Source organism: Elephantulus edwardii, unplaced genomic scaffold (genome assembly GCF_000299155.1).
Source record: "Elephantulus edwardii isolate Elephantulus edwardi_28Jun2011 unplaced genomic scaffold, EleEdw1.0 scaffold00108, whole genome shotgun sequence".
Classification (NCBI taxonomy): Eukaryota; Metazoa; Chordata; class Mammalia; order Macroscelidea; family Macroscelididae; genus Elephantulus; species Elephantulus edwardii.
Window position 1 is genome coordinate 10,324,850 of NW_006399858.1, and position 20,401 is coordinate 10,345,250.

The 20,401-nt window shown below is 38.1% G+C and overlaps 1 protein-coding gene across 1 annotated transcript in view; it reads right to left on the reverse strand.

Moving 5' to 3' along the window:
• Positions 1-20,401, reverse strand: part of RORB (RAR-related orphan receptor B) — a 278,025-nt gene that overhangs the window by 80,775 nt on the left and 176,849 nt on the right. The window contains exon 2 of the mRNA XM_006891994.1: positions 3,415-3,500. Within this exon, the coding sequence (XP_006892056.1) occupies positions 3,415-3,500 (86 nt within the window). The remainder of the gene's footprint in view (positions 1-3,414; positions 3,501-20,401) is intronic.

The window sequence follows — 20,401 nt, forward strand, 5'->3', positions numbered from 1 at the left end:
CTCTTCTCCAGCACCACAGCTCAAAGGCATCAATTCTCCTTCTATCCTCCTTAGTCATTGTCCAACTCTCTGATGCATATCAAGTGATTGCAAAGGCCATTGCCTGTATCAGACACACCTTAGTCTCCAGAGAGACCATTGCTCTTCAGTACTTTGGAGAGGTCCCTAATAGCAGACTTTCCCATTGCAATACGTCTTAGTCAAGATAAATGATGTTTAATATAATAGGTTTAAAAATCAACATTAATGAAAATAAAGTCAGTATCCACATTACTGATTAATTTTTCCTTTTGTCTTAAATGCTAGACGGTGCTGTATGGCACTAAAAAGTGACTCTGACCATCTCAGAAATGATGTGTGGCCAAAGTCTCTTTAGAAAGAGTTCCAATTGGTTTTGTGGTTGTAACGCAAAACCATTCAACAAGAACTAGCTTTCCACACATCCATGCATATCATTTATCTGATGGACCAATGAGGAAAGAATAAGATACCTGATTGTCCAGTTTGACTGAATTCAGAAATCCTTAAAATAGAGACTATGCCCCCCACCCCCACCGGGATTGAAATGATGCACTTTATGTACCATGAGAACTGTCAGAAAGCATAACTTCATCCCATCTGTCTTGATTAGAGATGACTCGAAACTTACATTTCAACAAAGTATTGTGTCTGCTTTTTTTTTTATCTTTGGGTACTCAAGTGCCACTTAGCAAAAGAGTTGGCAGAAAAACCTCTGAAGTCACAGCTACAGTCCCAATTTAATGCCAATTTGACATTAATTACGAGACATCTCTTTCTTCTCTGTTGCTCATTATTGCAAATGAACTTTTTGGCATGAAAAAGAGATTCTGTTTCAAATTTTATTGAATAGGAATTTGAATAAATGCAGGAGCTGAATTGGTGTTATTTAAAGTGCGTTGTTTATATTGACTCTAAAACAGTGCTATGAAAATTTAGAGGCTGATATTGAATGCATAGACACTGACATCTTATCCGGATACAATTTCTATTTGAAAAAAAAAGTGTAACATGTTTACAAATGTGGATTTTTCCATAAATGCAAGCAAATAGTCTGATGCACAATATTATTTTGACAAATCTCAGAGTAAGCTTCATAAGACCTGAAAAATTTCTTTGACCATATATTCTTCTTTTATATGAAAAACTATACACAACAGGAGTATAAACACTTGTTCCTGGCTGCTGACTGGTTGGTTTATATTTGTTTTTAAAATTAATGTTTAATTTACTCCTTAAAGTATCTTGTCTCTTATTTTTAAATCAGTCATTTCCCAAATAGGATACACACAATAAATACAGAAAAATATTTCCACTAAAACACTGACTTAAAAAATTTGTTTTCTTATGACTACCGAACAAACTGGACCATCACTCTTAAATTTGCATGGTATAAACAAATGGTAGAAATACATTTGCTCGAGTGGATTCTGGTTCTTAAAATATTAGTGTTTACAAAGAAAATTGTCAATTTCCCAAAGGATGCAATAATTTATTCCAGGAAGTTTTTTTTTAAAAAATTAGGCTTATAAATTTTTTTCTGGCTTCTTTTTAATGAGTTGAAGAAAGAGAACTAAGGTGGATAACATGAGTTGGTAATTATCTCTCTATAACACACCTCATGATGTTCAAACATGGATTATCACTAATCAGCTCGGAAGCAGGGCAGTGTGCTGATGGTTTAGATCTTCAGTATTATCTTCTCCTCTTTATTCCCCTCCCCCTCCTCTAGTTTCATTTATTTCTTCTTGTTTCCTGTCTTGTAGTTTTATTTTAAGAACCATACTTTGAGATTACTGTGAAAAGTCATCATGTAGCCTCAGTATTCGGCAGTTATGATATGTTCTATTTCATTCCTATTCAAATGTCTGCGAAGAATGATTGGCTCTTAGAATGTATGACTGTACTCCAGTTACTGACATGAAATTAACAATTCACTTGGCTTGTCTCTCTTTTTTATTTGAAAGATAAATTTCTCTCAACAACCACTTTTCTAGACTATGACCTTGCCCCTCAAATATTAGAAATGGTTTTTATTTGTTAAGATTTTAAGTTTCCCCTTAAAATGACAGAACTCCTTTTATCTTCTTTTGATATTTTTGTCTCTCATTCTTTCCTACTAAGGATTAATTTTTAAAACTTACGATCACGTGTCAGATTTCTCTTATCTCAGACTGTTGTTGGTGGTGTTAAGTGTCACCAAGTCAACTCTGCCTCGTGGTTTGTTGTGTAGGGTAGGATACCCTCCACAGAATTTTCAAGGCAGGGCAATGACTATATGTTGGTTTGAACCACCAATATTCTGGCTAGTAATCTAATGTTCAATCATTTGTGCCATGCAGGTTCTCTTATTTCAGATCGTTGCTGTTAGGTGCCATCAAATCAAATTGCAACTCCAGGTGACTCCAGGTGACAGAGGCGAACTACTGCAGGGAATTTTCGTGACTGTAAACTTTACAAAAGTAGACTTTTTTCCCCCATGGAGCTACTGGTTAGATTTGAATAATCAACCTTTTGGTTAGTGGTCAAGTGCTTAACTAGTGCATCACCAAGGTTCCTTTAATTCAGATTAGGTCTTTGCTAATGGATATCCCTTTAGTTTTATATTTTGAAAGCAACATGCCCATATAAATTTGTCTTTGGAGGGACTGGAAGAATAGGTCTGAAAAGTGAGTGCAAAACTGAGAATTAAAACAAAAATAAGGATAACAAACGAAGTCATGATGTTGGCCATGCCCACTCACTAAACTAGACCAAAGATTTGGATCAAATTACATCCCTTCTTGAGGTCTCAGGTCATCAAGTGAGGAAGTTGGACCAGGAGATTTCTAGAAGTTTGGAGAGACTATCGGACCAATTCTAACATGCCGTGCTTCCATTTTTGTTTTTCTGGAACGTGAGATTGAAGGACAGCCACACACCTTTTACAAGGGTTACCCTGACTTCATTTTTCTCAAGTGCATAAATACCTATGTCTTTTGGAAAATCTTCATTTTAACCTTTTGTTTTTACTTACGTTACTAAAAGCTCATGAGTTTACCACAAACAAGGCTGCAAAACAGTTAAGAGTCAGTATCTTTGTAAATGCGAATACAACAGAAGGAAGATGGGCAATCTCCTTCCAATCAATTGATTGCCTTGAACACCCACTGGAACGTCAGTTATGAGTCAGTCCCAACTAGTGGCAATGAGTCCGAGTTTAAATCAAGATTTTGTTTAATATGGTGCTAGCCAGTGAGAGGTGAAGGGCAAAAGAACAGAAAGTCAGCCTACCCACCTACCAAGCAGAACTTTGACTGCCAACACTAGGCACTGACATCCTAGTGGATCTTACACTGCAGGGAGGATATGAGTAAATGCACGTGCTATCAGCAGTGCTGGGCTATAGCCCCATACCTTGCAGCCTTCACATGTGATGACTCCGTAGTGGATCCCAGACGACTTATCGCCACAAATTTTGCATGGTATCACTTCAATTTGTGCTGAAAAAGGAAAGCAGACATTTGAGCTTGTAACATTTTTTCCCCTTCTTTCCAGTTTTTCTTTCTCCCCATCTCCCTGCTTCCATAATGTTGGTGTTTGAAGGCACTGAGGTGGGGTGTCATTGTTGGGGTCTTTCAATTCCATTGGTCTCCCTAGTCTTCTTTTCCACCACCCACCTGCCAGGTGCTTGTACTGTGGGGGCATGTGTGTGGCTACGATGCTTGAAGCTGTTTCAAACATCCGCAGGCAACCCAGGATGGGCAGGATTTGGCAGACCTGTTAGACCAAGACAGACTTGGAAGAAAGGCCTGGTGATCTATTTCCAAAAATGTTCCAATAAAAACTTCACATATCACAATATAAATTGTGTTTATATAGTGTTTATACAGGTTTTGTAAATGCCTTTCACCATAGAAGGCTACAGCATAAGCCCTCTAGGTTGAAAGGCATTTAAAAAAATACAGTGCTGCAAAAATAGATTTGAGCATTGTGAAGGTAATCATGAGGGTGTCACAGAACTGGACAACATTTTATTCTATTGTACATAAAGTCACCATGATTGAGGGCTGACTCGACAGCAACTAACAATGACAAACTTAATCTAAGTGAAAAAGCATCTGACTATTATAGCTCTAGTAAGGCATCCATATAATTATAAGCTTTCGTATTTTTAAACTAAAAAAATAAAATTAGGTACTAGACTTTTTCTACATTCTTTTCTTCACTATTTCCTCCTGCCTAATTTATTTGAACAGATCCAGGGAATATTGTGCTTTGAATCAGGGAAGGCATGTCAGTGCCATAGCTTTTCACCACATTTACTGGATTTGTATTTAGAGCAAATAATTGGAGAAGCTGTACTATGTGGAGAAGAACGTAGCATTTACTGAAAAAGAAAAGATCAGACACTACAGCGTTCAGTATAGATGACATCTCAATATCAAGAAAACAAAAATTCTTAAAATTGAACCCATAAGCAACTTCTGATAGAGAATAGATTGAAGTAGTCAAGAATTTTGTTTTACTTGCATCCACAGTATTGGATTCAAGAAACCAAAAGATCTATTATGTTGGACAAATATAGGGCAAAGGATTTCTTTATTGTGTTCAAGAGTAAGGATGTCAATGTGAGGACTAAGGTTCAAGTCATGGTATTTTCAGTTGCCCCCCAAGCATATGAAAATTGACAGTGAATAAAGAACTGATGAAGTGTTGATACCTTTGAATTATGAATTATGATGTTGGTGAAAAAAAAATATAACACGGATGACTCCCAGAAGAATGACACAATCTGTGTGTATAAGAGTAACACAACAGAATGTTCTTTGGATGTGAGCCCGGTGAGACTTTTTCTCACACACTCTGGGCATGTTATCAGAAGGGCCCAGTCTCTGAAGAAGGATATCACACTTGCTACAGCAGAGTCAACAGAAAGGAGGAAGACTATCAATGAGATGAACTGAGGCAGGGGCTGCCGCAATGGATTCAAACACGGCGACTGTGAGGCTGACACAGAACTGGGTAGATGGTGCTCCCTTCTGTTGTATATAGTGCAGGTCTGAGCAGAACTGACTTGATGCAACCTAACAATGATAATTTGGAAAGATGTGACTAAAAAAAAATCCTTTACTTTTTTTAAACTTTGCGCACATTTTCTGACTACATATTTCCTTTAAAAATGCCAATAAAACATCAATTTAATATTTATTTTTTATAAATGTGTCCGCATGTCCACTTTAATAATGAAAGATGACTGAGTAAGACATGATGATGACAGCACTAATTTAATGAATGAAACAAAATTCACTGGCAATATCAGAAAAAATGATGAATTATGTAGCCATTAATGGAATTCAATATAAATTAAAAGAATTTCAATGGGAATAAAGATATTTTAATGGATTTGGAGGCTATGTAGGGTTTAGTTAGGCAGAAGTAGAAGGTAATACCCACTGGCAGAGCTATTATAAAAAACAAAATAAAAAGGAACAAAGAATAGAAGGTGCTGGTGAGGATGTGGAGAACTCACATGCATTGCTGAGGGGAATGTAAAGTGGTGCCACCACTGTACAAAACAGTTTGACACTGCTTCAAAAAGTACCTCATGACCCAGCAATACCAATACTAGGTATAGACCAATCCAAAGAACCAAAAGTAAAGACTCAGGAGATATCTGTACATGAATGCTCACTGGAATATTAATCATAATAGTCAAATGTTGAAACAACCCAAGTGTCCATTAAAGATGATGTATGATCACAATTCAGTGTATCTACATAATGACATATTGCTTAGCCATAAAGAGAAATAAAGCCCTGTTATGGGCTATGGGTTGGAGGGACATGGATATAGTACGGTGGGTGGACGGAGTGCTAGACTGTGGAGCTTCTAGGCAAACAGAGCAGTTTTCACCTGATCCATTTTCCATAGGAAATCAAAGAGGGTTGGAGGGTAAAGAAGTGATTAGTGTCTCTTGGTGCCTAAGAAAGTTTGGCAGACTAACCAGAAACAAATGGGAACCCAACTAAAAGGGTAGTCTTACTTGAGTGTTAAGATACAAAGACATGAGCCAGGAAATAAAAAAACGTATTGCGATGGGAAAGTCTGCAGTTAGGGACCTCTCCAAAATACTCGCGAGCAACAGTGTCTCTCTGGAGACTAAGGTGTGCCTGATACAGGCCATGGTTTTTGCAATCACTTGTTATGCATCAGAGAGTTGGACAATGACTAGGGAGGATAGAAGGAGAATTGACACCTTTGAGCTGTGGTGCTGGAGAAGAGTATTGAATGTACCATGGACTGCCAAGAAAACAAACAGATTCATCCTAGAGAGGATTAAACCAGGCTGCTCCTTGGAGGCAAGGATTCTGGGGCTTCTTCTGACATACTTTGGACATGTTGTAAGGAGAGACAGGTCTTTAGAGAGGGACATCATGCTGGGTAGAGTAGAGGGACAGCGCAGGAGGGGAAGACCTTCTATGAGGTGGATTGATTCAGTGACTGGGGCACTCGGGATGGGTGTGTCAGAGGCAATGAGATTGGCACAGGATAGAGCACGGTTTAGGAGTGTTGTACATAGGGTCGCTATGAGTCGCAAACAACTCGACGGCACATAACAACAACAACAACAAATTGTTGTGTACTATAGAGTGAGAACTGACCCATAGCTGACCCGCCAGCGGGGTTTTCAGAGGCAGTTAATCACATGGGAGGAGATTGCCCATCCTTCTCACACAGAGGACCTGGTGGCCTCAAACCATGTGCTTTCGGGATTGCAGCACAGCCTCTTAACACTATGCCACCAGAGCTCCCTACACTGGTAAATAGGCAGGGTAAATAGAGGCAAAGAGGAAAACAAAAACATTCACAACTTGGAGGCTGACTTGAGAAGATATGATGAAAGAAGGGATGCAGAAGTGGAAATGCATTTTGGAAAAACAAAAGTATCATCAAGATTCCTAGGCATGAGGGTGAGATCGACTTTTGGGAATACGGTGGTGCGTGGGCTTCCATTTTTCATATGGGTAATTTGTCCTAAATGACGATGTCTTATACATATCCATATATAGAACCTTCTGGAAGTTTATTAAAAAACATCAGCATGGGATTCTGGATAAATCCTTGGGATAAAATTTATTTAAAATTAGTAATTCTTGATCAGTACTGGTTGGTCTAGTGAGTATAGAGTTGTGTTGTCAACCCAAAAGCAAGTCAATTGAATCTATCAGTTACAAGGGACACACCCTTCCCATGTAATTTAGAGCCTCTGAAAATCCACTGGAGGGCCGGCTAAGAGTTGGTTCCCACTCAACGGCACATGACAATGATCAGGACTCAATTGGCATACACCATTTGCACCATGGAGAAAAGACCTGGTTATCTGCTTCTGTGACAATTACAGTCCAGGGACCCTGTGGGGTCATTTACTCTGTAACCCACATTCACCGTATGTCAGGATTCACTCTCTGGAAACAGGTTTGGATTTTTTTTTCATTTGCTTAATTTCTGATAATATTCTTTGAGCTGTTAAAATTATACACACTAGAATAATCTGGCATTCTCTCACCCAATTTAAAATAATTATGCAAAATATACTTCCAAATTCTTTCTGTCTGAGTCTGGCACTTGGGTGCTTTTGTATAGCTTCTCATTTTATTTGTAAACAACACAAACCAAACAAATGCAAAACATTAACTTTTTTCTTATTGATTTGTATTTCTTTAATAACATTTTTTATTTTATACCGGTTTACTTACAAAGTTTGTATATATTGTTTTTCACATCAGATCTTTCTCCTTTTCTTTACTCATTCTCCCTCCACTCAACAAATTGTTCAATTTGTTTTTTTTTAAAATATAGTATTTACCAAATGCTGGCGAGGTTGCAGAGAAACCAGAACATTTATTCACTGTTGGTGGCAGTGTAAAATTGTGCAACCATTATAGAAGGCTGTATGGTGCTTTTTCAAAAAGTTGCCAATAGAAATACTATTTGACCCAGCAATTCCTCTACTGGGAATACACCCTAAAAAACAACCCATAACTGCCACTCAGGCAGATATATGCACACCCATATTTATTGTGGCTTTGTTCACAATAGCAAAGAGCAGAAAACAACCTAAGTGCCCATCAACAAACAAATGGATAGAGAAGCTTGGTATAGTCACACAATGGAATACTATGCAACATTGAAAAACAAGGAACTCATGCAATATTATTCAAAATGGATGATCCTGGAGGACATTATGCTGAGGTAAATATCTCAGTCACAAAAGGACAAACACTGCATAGTGCCACTGTTATAGAATGGGACTGACATCAGGGTTGGGGTGAGACTGAGAAAAAGAGGATAATGTATGCTGCATTGAAACAGATGAGGGAGGGAACAGTTTAAAAGTGATATATGCCAAACAACTATGAGATATCATCTAACCCCAGTAAGAATAGCAAAATTTAACAGAACAGCAAGCAACAAATGCTGGCAAGATTGTGGAGAAACTGGAACCCTTATTCACTGTTGGTGGCAGTGTAAAAATGGTGCAAACACTGTGGAAGGCGGTATGGTGCTTTCTCAAAAAGTTGCAAATAGAGATACCATTTGACGCAGCAATTCCACTTCTGGGAATAAACCCCAAAGAGACCATAACTGACATCCAAGGAGATATATGCACACCCATGTTTATCATGGCTTTGTTCATAATAGCAAGGAGTTGGAAACAACCTAAGTGCCCATTTACAAACAAATGGATAGAGAAGCTGTGTTAGATTCACACAATGGACTACTATGCTACATTGAAAAACAAGGAACTCATGCAATATTATTAAAAATGGATGACCCTGGAGGACATTATGCTGAGTGAAGTATCTCAGTCACGAAAAGGACAAATACTGCATGGTGCCACAGTTGTAAAACAGGACTGACCTTGGGGTTGGGGGGAGACTGAGAAAGATGGGTTCAATAATGTATACTGCATTGAAACAGATGAGGGAGAAAACTGTTTAAGAGGGATATGTGATTAGGAATTTTTGTCATGACAGGAGTCCAGACCAAAGGCTGTTTAGTGGAGTGGACCTGGGTGGAGGGATTGTAAAACAATGCCATAATTTTTCTTTTCCTTTCCAAAGAGCGTAGTGTACTAGGGGGGAGGTTTGGTAGGGGAGAAAAGTGCAACAATGAATGAATGGAAATCCAAAGTCTCTGTAAATTTCCATTGAAATTAATGATAAATTTTAAAAAAGGGGAAGGGAAGTGATATATGATTGGGTATTATGGTTACGCCAAGAGTCCAGAATGGAGGTTGCATAGTGTAGTGTACTTGGGGTGGGGAAAGGGATTGTATAGCAATGAAGGAATTTTCATTAACTTTTCAAAGAGAAGAGCGAACTGGGGGTGAGAGGTGGCCTAGAGAAAAATGCAACAATGAATGAACAGAAATCCAAAATCTCTGTAAATGTTCATTACAAGTAATAAAATAAAAAAAGAAATCTTCACACACACAAATATATTATTTAGGTTTAGAGTTAAAATTCTTGTATTTCAAATAATTATTATAATAAAACAAACACTAAATTCCTGTTTTATTAAATATTAAGCTTGGGATCCACATGACTAATGTTGCTCTAGGGTGACTGGTGACTTAGGAATTGCAAAACCAGAAGAGACTCAATTTTCCTGCTCTTTTGTTCAGTTATGGTTTCTCTGCAATGATAAAATATAATATGTATTATACTATTAATGAATTAATTTCAACTGTGCCAGTTAAAAGGATACTGATAAAAACATTGAAAGAGATAAAACCAATTAGAACACATCTTAGACTCCATATTTAGTCTAAATGTTTCTGTTTGCTTCTCTTTCTTTTACCTTTAAGATTTCACACCATAGTACTTGTTTCCAAGAGGTTGTGAGGAAAGATGCAATTCAGAATTACTGTTTTCCTGGATTCTAGTTTCTAATCTGTGAATGATTGGCGCCATAACCAAGGAAAAGATCTGATTTTATGTGTTCTGGCTTATGAACCTCAGTTGAGAAGGCTCATAGCTTTATGAAGCTCAAATGAGATATTTATGCCCTGCCGATCTGTCCGTGTGATATTGTGATGTTGAGTAATTTTTTTTCCCCTCCAATGTTTCTGTCAGGGCCAGAAACTTGAGCGCTGTCTTATTTTATATTTTGTTTTACATAAGGTTTGGCCTAATTGATGAACGTTGTCCTAAAAGTGACAGCCAAATATAGGTTTCTGTGTTACCAGATTTTGAATTGAAGGAATAGATTTATAGTTAATTTTCAAGTCTAGTCGTGGTTGCTTTTTAATGTTTTGGGAGGTTAAATCTAAGTGAGTGTGTTAATCATGATTTTACGGTTTAAAAAAATGTAAAAATAATAGTGAAGTAAGTTCATGGAAAAAATCCCAGAGCCCCACTTTTCTTCTTGCGCCTAAATATCATGAAAGCTAGGCAAGTTTCTTAGTCTCTGTGTTGTTATGTGCTGTCCCCATAGTGATCCTGTGAGCAATGGGTCTGAACCTTGCCCTATCCTGAGCCTCACCATCTCTGACACACCTGACTCAATATCCATCTCATTCAGGGTCTTCCTTTCCTGAATTTATACTTGTGGATATTGCTTACAAGATGATAGGTAAATTTTGAAGAATATTAAACTTTCTAAAAACAAGCAAAACCCAAACCTACCAAAATAAAAACCAGAGTTATCATAATATCCTTTGAGTGACATCTAGTCACTTTATCTAATCTTTTCATAAATCTGATAAAGATTTAGCAAAGATAAAGGTCTTATTCAGTATTTGTCCTTTTGTGACTGAGATATTTCACTCAGCATAATGTCCTCTAGGGTCACCCATTTTGTATAATATGTTATGAATGCCTTGTTTTTCGATGCTGCATAGCATTCTATTATGTAAATGTAACATAGCTTCTCTATGCATTCATTTGTTGATTGGCACTTGGGTGGTTCCATCACTCTGCCATTGTGAACAATGCAGCCATAAACATGGATAAGCATATGTCTATTTGGATAGCAGTTTTCGTTTCTATAGGTTATATTTCCAGTAGTGTAATCACTGGGTCAAATGGTATTTTATTTCCAACTTTTTGAGAAAGTGCCCTAATGGGGGGGGCGGGGGGGAGAGCAGTGGGTAGGGAGGAAAATGTGCAACAATGAATGATTGGAAATCCAAGCTTTCTGTAAACTTTCATTAAAATCACAATTAAAAAAAACACAAAATAAGGTAAAGATCTCTACTGACAACCTGGACTGTTAACCTGTTCAGAAATTTTAAAATATTTTTTTAAAAGCGCAAGTAGAAAGAAAATTGAAGGATCTCTTTCTTATATAGTATATTAAGCAGATAGTAGTCTAGAGGCTATGAGAATGTTTTAGGGTGTCCAGAGGTAGCCTAAGATTGTATATTTTATTTTCACAAGAGAATGCACACTTGCAGATTTCAAATCCTCAAATAACAGTATTAAATGGGCAAAACAGAAGAAAAGATAATTTTCCTCAGATTAAAGAAGTAATTATTTTAAAGTAATAGCTAAATTTGGTTGGTAACTATTTGAGATAATTAAAAATACTTTCTTTCATTTAGCTTAAGAGTTATTTTTCCAGTAATATGCTTATAAGAAGAGTAGGTATAATTACATTTTTCATATAATTCCATAGTTTTCTACATTTTATGTCTTTTGATAGTTTTGTTAAAGTGCTGTCGCGTCAGCTATTACTCATGGTGATCCTATAAATCCTACCCTAAACTATGGCCGTCTCACAAGATCTCTACCATGTTCAAGCCCACTGGTATAGTGTATTATAGCTTTAGCACATATGTATTGTGGTATATATTAACACATTTAAACAGTCAAAAAGCAAAAGATGCAACTATTTATCTATAATACAGGAAATAATACACTATAATAACGTAACAATATTTTTTAAAAACTTCTTACTTTGCTTTGGGTGGAAATTTACAGAGCAAGTTAGTTTTCTATCCAACAATTCCACTATCTTTTGTTTCGTGGCAATTTACACTTTCCGCTTCCCCACTGGGTTCCCTATTCCCGTTCATTCATCCTATTTTCTTTCCCCTTCCTGCCTTCTGAACTTTGATTTTGGGGGAAATTCTGCCTTCGTAATCATATGGTTGGTTTGTACTGAGAAGTACATTCGTCCCTGATTATTCTTCACGTTCTGGGTCTATTATTGAAGTCATTGCTGGGTTCAGTTCTAGGATTACATGGTGTTGCAAGGCTGTGGTTTTCAGGTATTATCAAGTCATAGAGACTCTATGAACAGCAGATCTAAATCTGGTTCTGTTCTTTGCCTTCCTTACAATCTCTGGTGTGTTCAAGCTCATTGTTAAGCCACTGTACCAATACATCTTGTTGAAGGTCTTCCTCTCTTCTCTGACCCCCCACTTTTCCCAGCCTGTCTTCTTCTAAGAAGTGGTCCTTCTTGGTAACATGTCTGAGGTATAAGTGACAAAGTTTCCCCATCCTTGCCTCTAAGAGGCACTTTGAGTGCAAATGTGATTTGCTTGTTCTCTTGACACTTTGAAGGGCCATAGTTTCAGGAATTTCACCTGCATTCCTCAGACTATTAAGTTTGGTCCTTTTTGGTGATGTTCAATTGTTTTTCTCCCACTCTATTCAAAACCTTATATTGTGACCCCTATCACAGGTGGTAGCAAGATCTGTTTGTGTAGTTCATTATATTATTAGTTCTACAGGATTATACAACACAGTCCTACTACTAGTAACATTGATCAAACCCACCAGCTGCTACTTGGCAATGGGAATAGGCCTTAGATAGTCCTTCTGGTCTCAGGTTACTGGGTGCTGTGCTCAACAGAATTGTTTTCAGACTGTGCAACAGGCTTGGAAGAGAGACTTGGTTATTTATTTCTTACATCATCCAATTAAAATCTTGTGGTTCACAGAGGTCTAATTTAGGATCAATCACATCTTAGGAATGATCCAGAAATGGGCATCATTTTGTTCTTTAGTGTTTGAAATTGGTGATTCCAGTGCTTCTAACAATATATAAATAGCTAAAAATAATACTAGTAGTCTTCATCACCGTCATCACCATCATCAGATGGTATTTCTAATATTCTTGGACAACAAATATGCCAAGTAATGTAATATTATTTTTTTAGTAAAGATCTTGCAATTGAAAATGCTTAATGAATTGCACTGTAAATTATTTTGGTGTTGATTTTGTTGGTTTTTTGAAAATGATAACCTCCCACACAGTGGATTCTTTCAAATGATTATAAATTTCAGGTATTCATTGTATAGTTTTTAGGCTTATATGATATTAAGTCAGAGTCTTTCTGCATATATTACTCCCCAGGGAGTAGCTTGCACATAGGGAGAATCTACTTCAATATATTCTTAATTATAAAATGATCTAATTCTAAAGGAAATGAAAATAGAGGTAATTTGCCCCCTGGGGTTTGAGAAGATGTTTTTGAAAGCCACAAAGGTTATCTCACATAACTTTTGAAACACAAATGGGATAAGAATGATTCGATAGAACATCTGCATATTTATACATATTTATAATCTTAGCTCAACGTGTAATCCTGGAGAACTATAAACATTTCAGCAGCGTTTTTTAAAGACAAAGGAGGCATTTAAAGGTATATGCATGTTGCTCTGTTCTACTGCAATAGAACAGACCATCTGAGGCTGATTGTAGCAGAAGATAAATTTAAACAGTTCAAAGAACTAATTTGCTTCTTTTTCTTTCATTTAAAATAGACTTTCTGAGCTACAACTTTTTAGTCCATACTATGTATTTCATAAAGCACATTTCCAAGACAGAATATTTCAGACAACAGATGATGATGTGATGAAGATAACGGATTACATTATTACTGGCCAGACCTTCATGGAACTGTCTCACAGTGAATACGGGTCTAGGTGTATGCTATTTACCCAGGTTTCAGACTGAAGTTCTAGGGAAGACTGTGGGAACTTGGACTCCAGTATGACTGAAGGTATTTTAAAAAGAGAATTGACTTTTGTGTGTTTCCCTGACTCATGGATCAAGTCAACAACAGCATTCAAGGAAGTAAAAATTAGAGGTGTATTCGAATTTTAAATAAAGGACATGTTGCAAGGAGAGACAGGTCTTTGGAGAGGGACATCATGCTGGGTAGAGTAGAGGGACAGTGCAGGAGGGGAAGACCCTCTATGAGGTGGATTGATTCAGTGACTGGGGTAATTGGGATGGGTGGGTTAGAGGCAATGCGATTGGCACAGGATAGAGCAGGATAGAGCAGGGTTTAGGGCTGTTGCTATGAGTCGCAAATGACTCGACGGCACATAACAACAATAACAACAGTATAATTTAAAAAAAAAAGAGGAAAAAAGAAAGAAACGCCATGACAAATATCCTGTGATGTGCTCTCCTATACATTCCTCTTCTACAGGCAATCACTTATGGAGACTACAGTTAATTATTTTAACTTTTAAGTATTTTCTGTGTACAAAAACAATGTAATATTGGCTGGTCTTCTCAGAAATATTATTCTCACAGTGTCAAAGAATGTCAAGAATAAATTTAAAACAGTTACTTCTTTCAAGTTTATTTTAGAACAATTAGCTGGCACAACCTGTTCAACAAGTATGAATAATCAAAATTTGCCTCCTCTTTCTTGGTACTCTCTAACTACTTTCTTTTCTCTCTCTTCCACCATCCTCTCTTAAGGAATTCCTGAACTTCTTTCTTGATTCGAGTCTCTTGTCATAACATCCCACCATGTCACCACATTTGCAATTCTTTCAGTTTATGAAAGTGCACAGAATTTTAGTTGTGCTTCCTCAGAAACCCAGTAGTGACAGCAGGTGTCAAGGTCAGAGAAACTAATCCATGCTAATGAGTTAATAAGAAAATGTACTCCACTGATCCCATAAAGTTCCTTAATTCTTAAAAACACCATCAAGAATGATAGTGATAATGGATATTTCAGAAATTTCCTGGTTAGAGGAAACTTTCTTACCTTGTATAATTTTGCTGCTTTAGACAGCAGCCTTTCAACTCTTACAAATTTAACCAGTCATTTTTAGATTTGGGGCCCATTAATTGCATTGAGAACAGAGATGTTGTTGTTATGTGTCGTCGAGTCGCTTGCGACTCCTAGCGACCCTATGTACAACAGCCCTAAACTCTGCTCTGTCCTGTACTAATTGCACTGTCTCTGATACACCCATCCCGATTACCCCAGCCACTGAATCAATCCACCTCATAGAGGGCCTTCCCCTCCTGCGCTGTCCCTCTACCTTCCCAAGCATGATGTCCCTCTCTAAGGACCAGTCCCTCCTTACAACATGTCTAAAGTATGTCAGACGAAGCCTCAGAATCCTTGCCTCCAAGGATCAGCCCAGTGAGGTAATATATCTTTTTCTAGTTTTCTGCAGAGCTCAGTGTTGTTGTTAGGTGTTGTCTGCTTGATTCTGACTATAGTACATCTATGTACAAGAGAACAACACCCTGACCATTCTGTGTAAGATATACAGTCCCTGCTGTGCTCGAGCCCATTGTTTGAGCCGACAGAGGATTTTAATGGCTGCCAAGTAATGGGTCTAATTTTTTTCTTTAAATCTTTCAGTACATCTCAGCTCATTGCCAGTGATTTGGAACCAGCTCACAGTTGACCCACCAGTAAATTCTCAGAGGCTGTAAATTTCACAGGAGGAGATTGCTCATCTTTCTCACATGATTGTTTGCATGGATTTTAACCATTAGCCTTTGTGTTGGTAGCACTAATCCTTTTGCACTAGGGTCACCAGAGTTCCCTTCTTTAGGACAGCCAGCAAATTTGATACAGCGTCATCTACAAAAATTAGGGGATACATATTTTAGATAAGGCCCCTGGGTGAATCTAATATGTTACAAATGTTCTGTCCACGAAATGCCCCTCAAAAGAATAATCCACACATTTGTAAATACAAATAAGCACTTTATTCCAGAGATCCACATGTGGAGACTTTCTCCCTCAGTAGGAAAGTGGTGAGGGAAAAAGCCCCGAGTCCCCCACACCCCATAATTGCTTTGGTTTTTCTGGGTGCCCCTATCTGGGTGGGGAGATTGAGATCTGGGGATCAGTCATGTGGGTCGGCTTTTGATGGGCTGGCTACTTTGCCCGCCTTTACTCTTTTTGTGTCACGTAGACACTATTTAATTCTTTACTTTGCAAGGACAGATAAGACTTTACCTGGGGCATTTGTGTTTGCCTTAAGCTAAGAATTTTTATGGCCCGCTTCTGCTTTTGGTATTAATGGGGGTTTATAAAAAAATGGGGTTTATGCTGTCCCTTCAACAATAAGATTCCCATTGATAAGTAACAAAGGGAATGAAACAAATGAAGATATTTAGGGTATATTCGTCTGTACCACATAAACCACCTGCAAAGGAGAGAAAAATCCAGGGAACAAAGACAGGACAGGTCAGACTGGAAAGCAGTTGTACTTTGGATTGTTATGAATCATTCTACAGCACATAACAACAACAACAACAACAACTCTAGAGACAGCCCTAGTGGCAAGGTGGTTAAGTGAAAGGTCAACAGTTTGAATCTGTCAGTTACTATAAGGGAGAAAGAGGAGGCAGATAGTCCTCTTCCTTAAAAACTCAGCTAGGTGGTTCAACTCTGTCCTGCTGGGCCACTACAAATGGAACTGGCTCGACCCCAGTGGGGTTGCCTGTCAGCTTATCCCCCAGTATTTTACAGTTAAAAGTGGGCAGAACAAGAAAAAAAATTTCTGTCTAAATGGAGTACATTTATTGGAAATGCAGGAATTTCCAATAAAGATAACTATTTTGGTTAAAGAAGAAATTCTTTTGTAGATGGTCTCTCACTGAGATGGTCCAATGGTATCTCACTTACCATTAAAAGATTAAAATTAAAATAGCCCCTATAGTTCTCACCATCTGTGACAAATTGTTTACATGGAGTGATAAGTGTTTTTCTTTTCTATGTCATCTACCCACAAATCTGATGGCCTATAATTAAGGTGGTTCTTTTCATTTTGATATGTCAGTTAATGACCCCAAGGTGGAGGTGAGACTGACATAGCAGGGTTTCGGAGTGTTCTTCAATAATCAAGGTAAGCACGGGCTCACTTGGGCTTCCTTTCAGATCTTGAGTGAACAGCATCACTACGGGTCACTAGTTAAGCATAAATGAGCCCCTATTTACCTTGCTTTCTCTCTACTCTGTCTTAATGAGGCGTTCTCAACTTGAAATGATGCTTTGATTCTATAGGAAAGCTATGTAAGGATGAGAGAGACAGATGCCAGTTATGTCTGGAAGAATTATTGATGTGGCAAAAAAGGTAACATTATCTACTACCATTGAGTAAGTAGGCGTAGTGAGCACATGGTTATGGGTGATCTGTCAGTGCATGAACTGTGGGGAAAAAAAGAAGTGTTCATTTCCTCTGGGTTGTAATAAAAAAAGATCCTTGCTATCAAATCAGATGAGTATATCTCACTAGGGTAAGCAGCATCTTAGTCCTTCATCGTATGGAAGTGCCACTGAATCCTGTCCAGCAGCATGCAAACCTCCAGTGATGGATAGTAAGAACCTAAGAGCTACCAGTTATTTGTTTACAGAGAATGGCAGGAGAGTGGAATCCATGGGATCAAATCCACATTTATAGGAACTTGATTTTTTATTTTCCATAAATGTTAACTTGAGGTCAGAAAACTGAAGTAGTCAGGATAAATATTTTGCACTGGTCAGAAATCACACCTGTGTCTTCCACATGGAGCTGAGAACTCTCTCACTAAGCGTCAGTGCATGAATCCCCTTTAAACAGTGTAGTTTGTAACGCATCAGGCTATTAATCAAAAGGTCATCAGTCTGAGTCCACAGCTTTCTGTATGGGAGAAAGAATGACACTCTCTCCCAGTAAAGATTTACAGCCTTGGAAACACAGTGGAAGGTTGGAATGGACGTGATGGCAGTGTGCTTTACTCCTATGCATCTATTTATCAGCACCTAGAATTTTCTTTCATTCTCCGATTCTTCTCTATAACATTCCAAAGGGGAGAACTGTGATAGACAATTCATAGACATATTTTAAATGATGAAAAGAGAACATTTTCTTTACATTGTTGTAATTCCCCAAATGAGCTATGATTGGAAGTTGTTGTTGTTATGTGCCGTCGAGTCGCTTGCGACTCATAGCGACCCCATGTACAACAGCCCTAAGCTCAGCTCTGTCCTGTGCTAATTGCACCATCTCCGATACATCCGTCCCGATTACCCCAGTCACTGAATCAATCCACCTCATAGAGGGCCTTCCCCTCCTGCACTGTTCCTCCACCCTACCAAGCCTGATGTCCCTCTCCAAGGACTGGTCCCTCCTTACAACATGTCCAAAGTATATTAGACAGAGCCTCAGAATCCTTGTCTCCAAGGAGTCGCACAGTTTGACCCTTTCCAGGATGAATCTGTTTATTTTCCTAGTAGGCCATGGTACTCTCAATACTCTTCTCCAGTACCACAGCTCAAAAGCATCAATCCTCCGTCTATCCTCCCTAGTCATTGTCCAACTCTCTGATGCATAACAAGTGATTGCAAAGACCATGGCCTGTAGTTAGTGTAAGAAAAAAAATGCTATCATTACAGAAGGACAAAATCATGATATTTCAAAGACATAATTTGTAGAATTTCCATGAAGGAAGTTGATTCGTCTTTTACACATGAACATTTACCCTGGCAGGGTGATTGGCTTACTCTGACTCCCTAAAGAACTGGAACAAAAGAGAATGAGACCAACAAATAATGATGATAGTAATAAGTAATTAATAGCAACTACTGAACATCCCACAGACTGCCAAAAGAACAGATATATCTTGGAGAAAGTGCATCCCTTTGGATGCAAAGATGATGAAGTTTCACCTCTTACACTTTGGACATGTTGCTAGGAAAGGCTATTCCTTGGAAAGGGGCTTGAAAGATGGAGGGTCAGTGAAGGAAAGGGAGAACTCCAATGAGAAAGATTGACACAGTGACCACAATAAGGGGCTCTGAGCGTGCCAGAGACGGTGAGGATGGCACAGGATAGAGTACAGCTCAGGCCTGTTGTTGATAAGATCACTATGAATTATGTTCAACTCGATGGCATCTCACAACAACAAAAACATCAAACTAGCAATGAATTAATGAGCAGAATGGCAGAGAGGAAACATTCTGGGCCTGTAACTCAGAGGCCAATGGATTGACACTGTCCTCTGATGCCTGTTTAGGGGAGCTCTGGTGGTCTGATGATAAAGAGTTGCACTCGCAACTTGAAGGCATGTGATTTGAATCAACCAGCTGCTCTGCAGGAGAAAGATGGGCAATCTCCTCCAGGGTGATTTACAGCCTCTGAAAACTCAAACTCACTGAAGGACTGGCTATGAGTTATATCTGACCCTACAATACATTACAAGAACAGGTAATGAGTTCAATCTCCCTCTTGTAAGCAAACAAATCATATTCACAAGTTATAGTGGTTTTAAACTTTAAATGATTAATTTATATCCATTAAATGCATCTCGCCTTGGTTCAAATTATAATGAACTAGTGTGTGTCTATGGAGAGCACTAGTGGCTTCGTAAGCTTTTATGCTGCCAACCCCAGGCATGCATTTCAAATCCACTGGTTGCTTTGCAGGAGAAATAAAATTTCTTCCCATGTGATTTACTGCCTCTTAAACGAACCCTCACTGGAGGCTGAGCTATGTGTTGGTTCTGACTCACCAGTACATGACAGTATAACAATGTGCATGTATATAGAGAGAAGTACAACACTGATTTTTCCCCCCTGATTTTTAAAACGTATAATTTTCTCTTCTGTTCTAACCACTGTTTCCTCGTCTTTATATAGGTTTTGAATAAGCACATTTATGTGTTCTGGGATTCCAGTTCTTCTCAATATCAATCATAATTTGTTATGATCCACAGTCAAATGCTTTTACATAGTTAATAAAACATAAGTTAACATCTTTCTGGCATTCTTTGCTTTCAGCCCTGACCCACATGACATCAGCGATGATATACTTTAAAATAGGGATTGAAGGAACACTCCTCAACAATCTGTTTCATGCAGATGATACAGCCTTGCTTACAGAAAGTGAAGAAAACTGAAGCACTAACTACAGAAAATGAAAGACTATTGCTTTCAATATACATTGTATCTCAATATCAAGGAAACAAAAGTGCTCACCATGGGACCAGTAGGTTACATCGTGATAGAAAAAAGACTGATGTTACCAATGATTTAATTTTACTTTTATCCACAATTAACATCTATAAGTAGGAGAAGTCCAGAACTCAAAAGATGTGTTGTGTTGGGGAAAAAAAAAATATCTTCTATGAGGGACCTCTC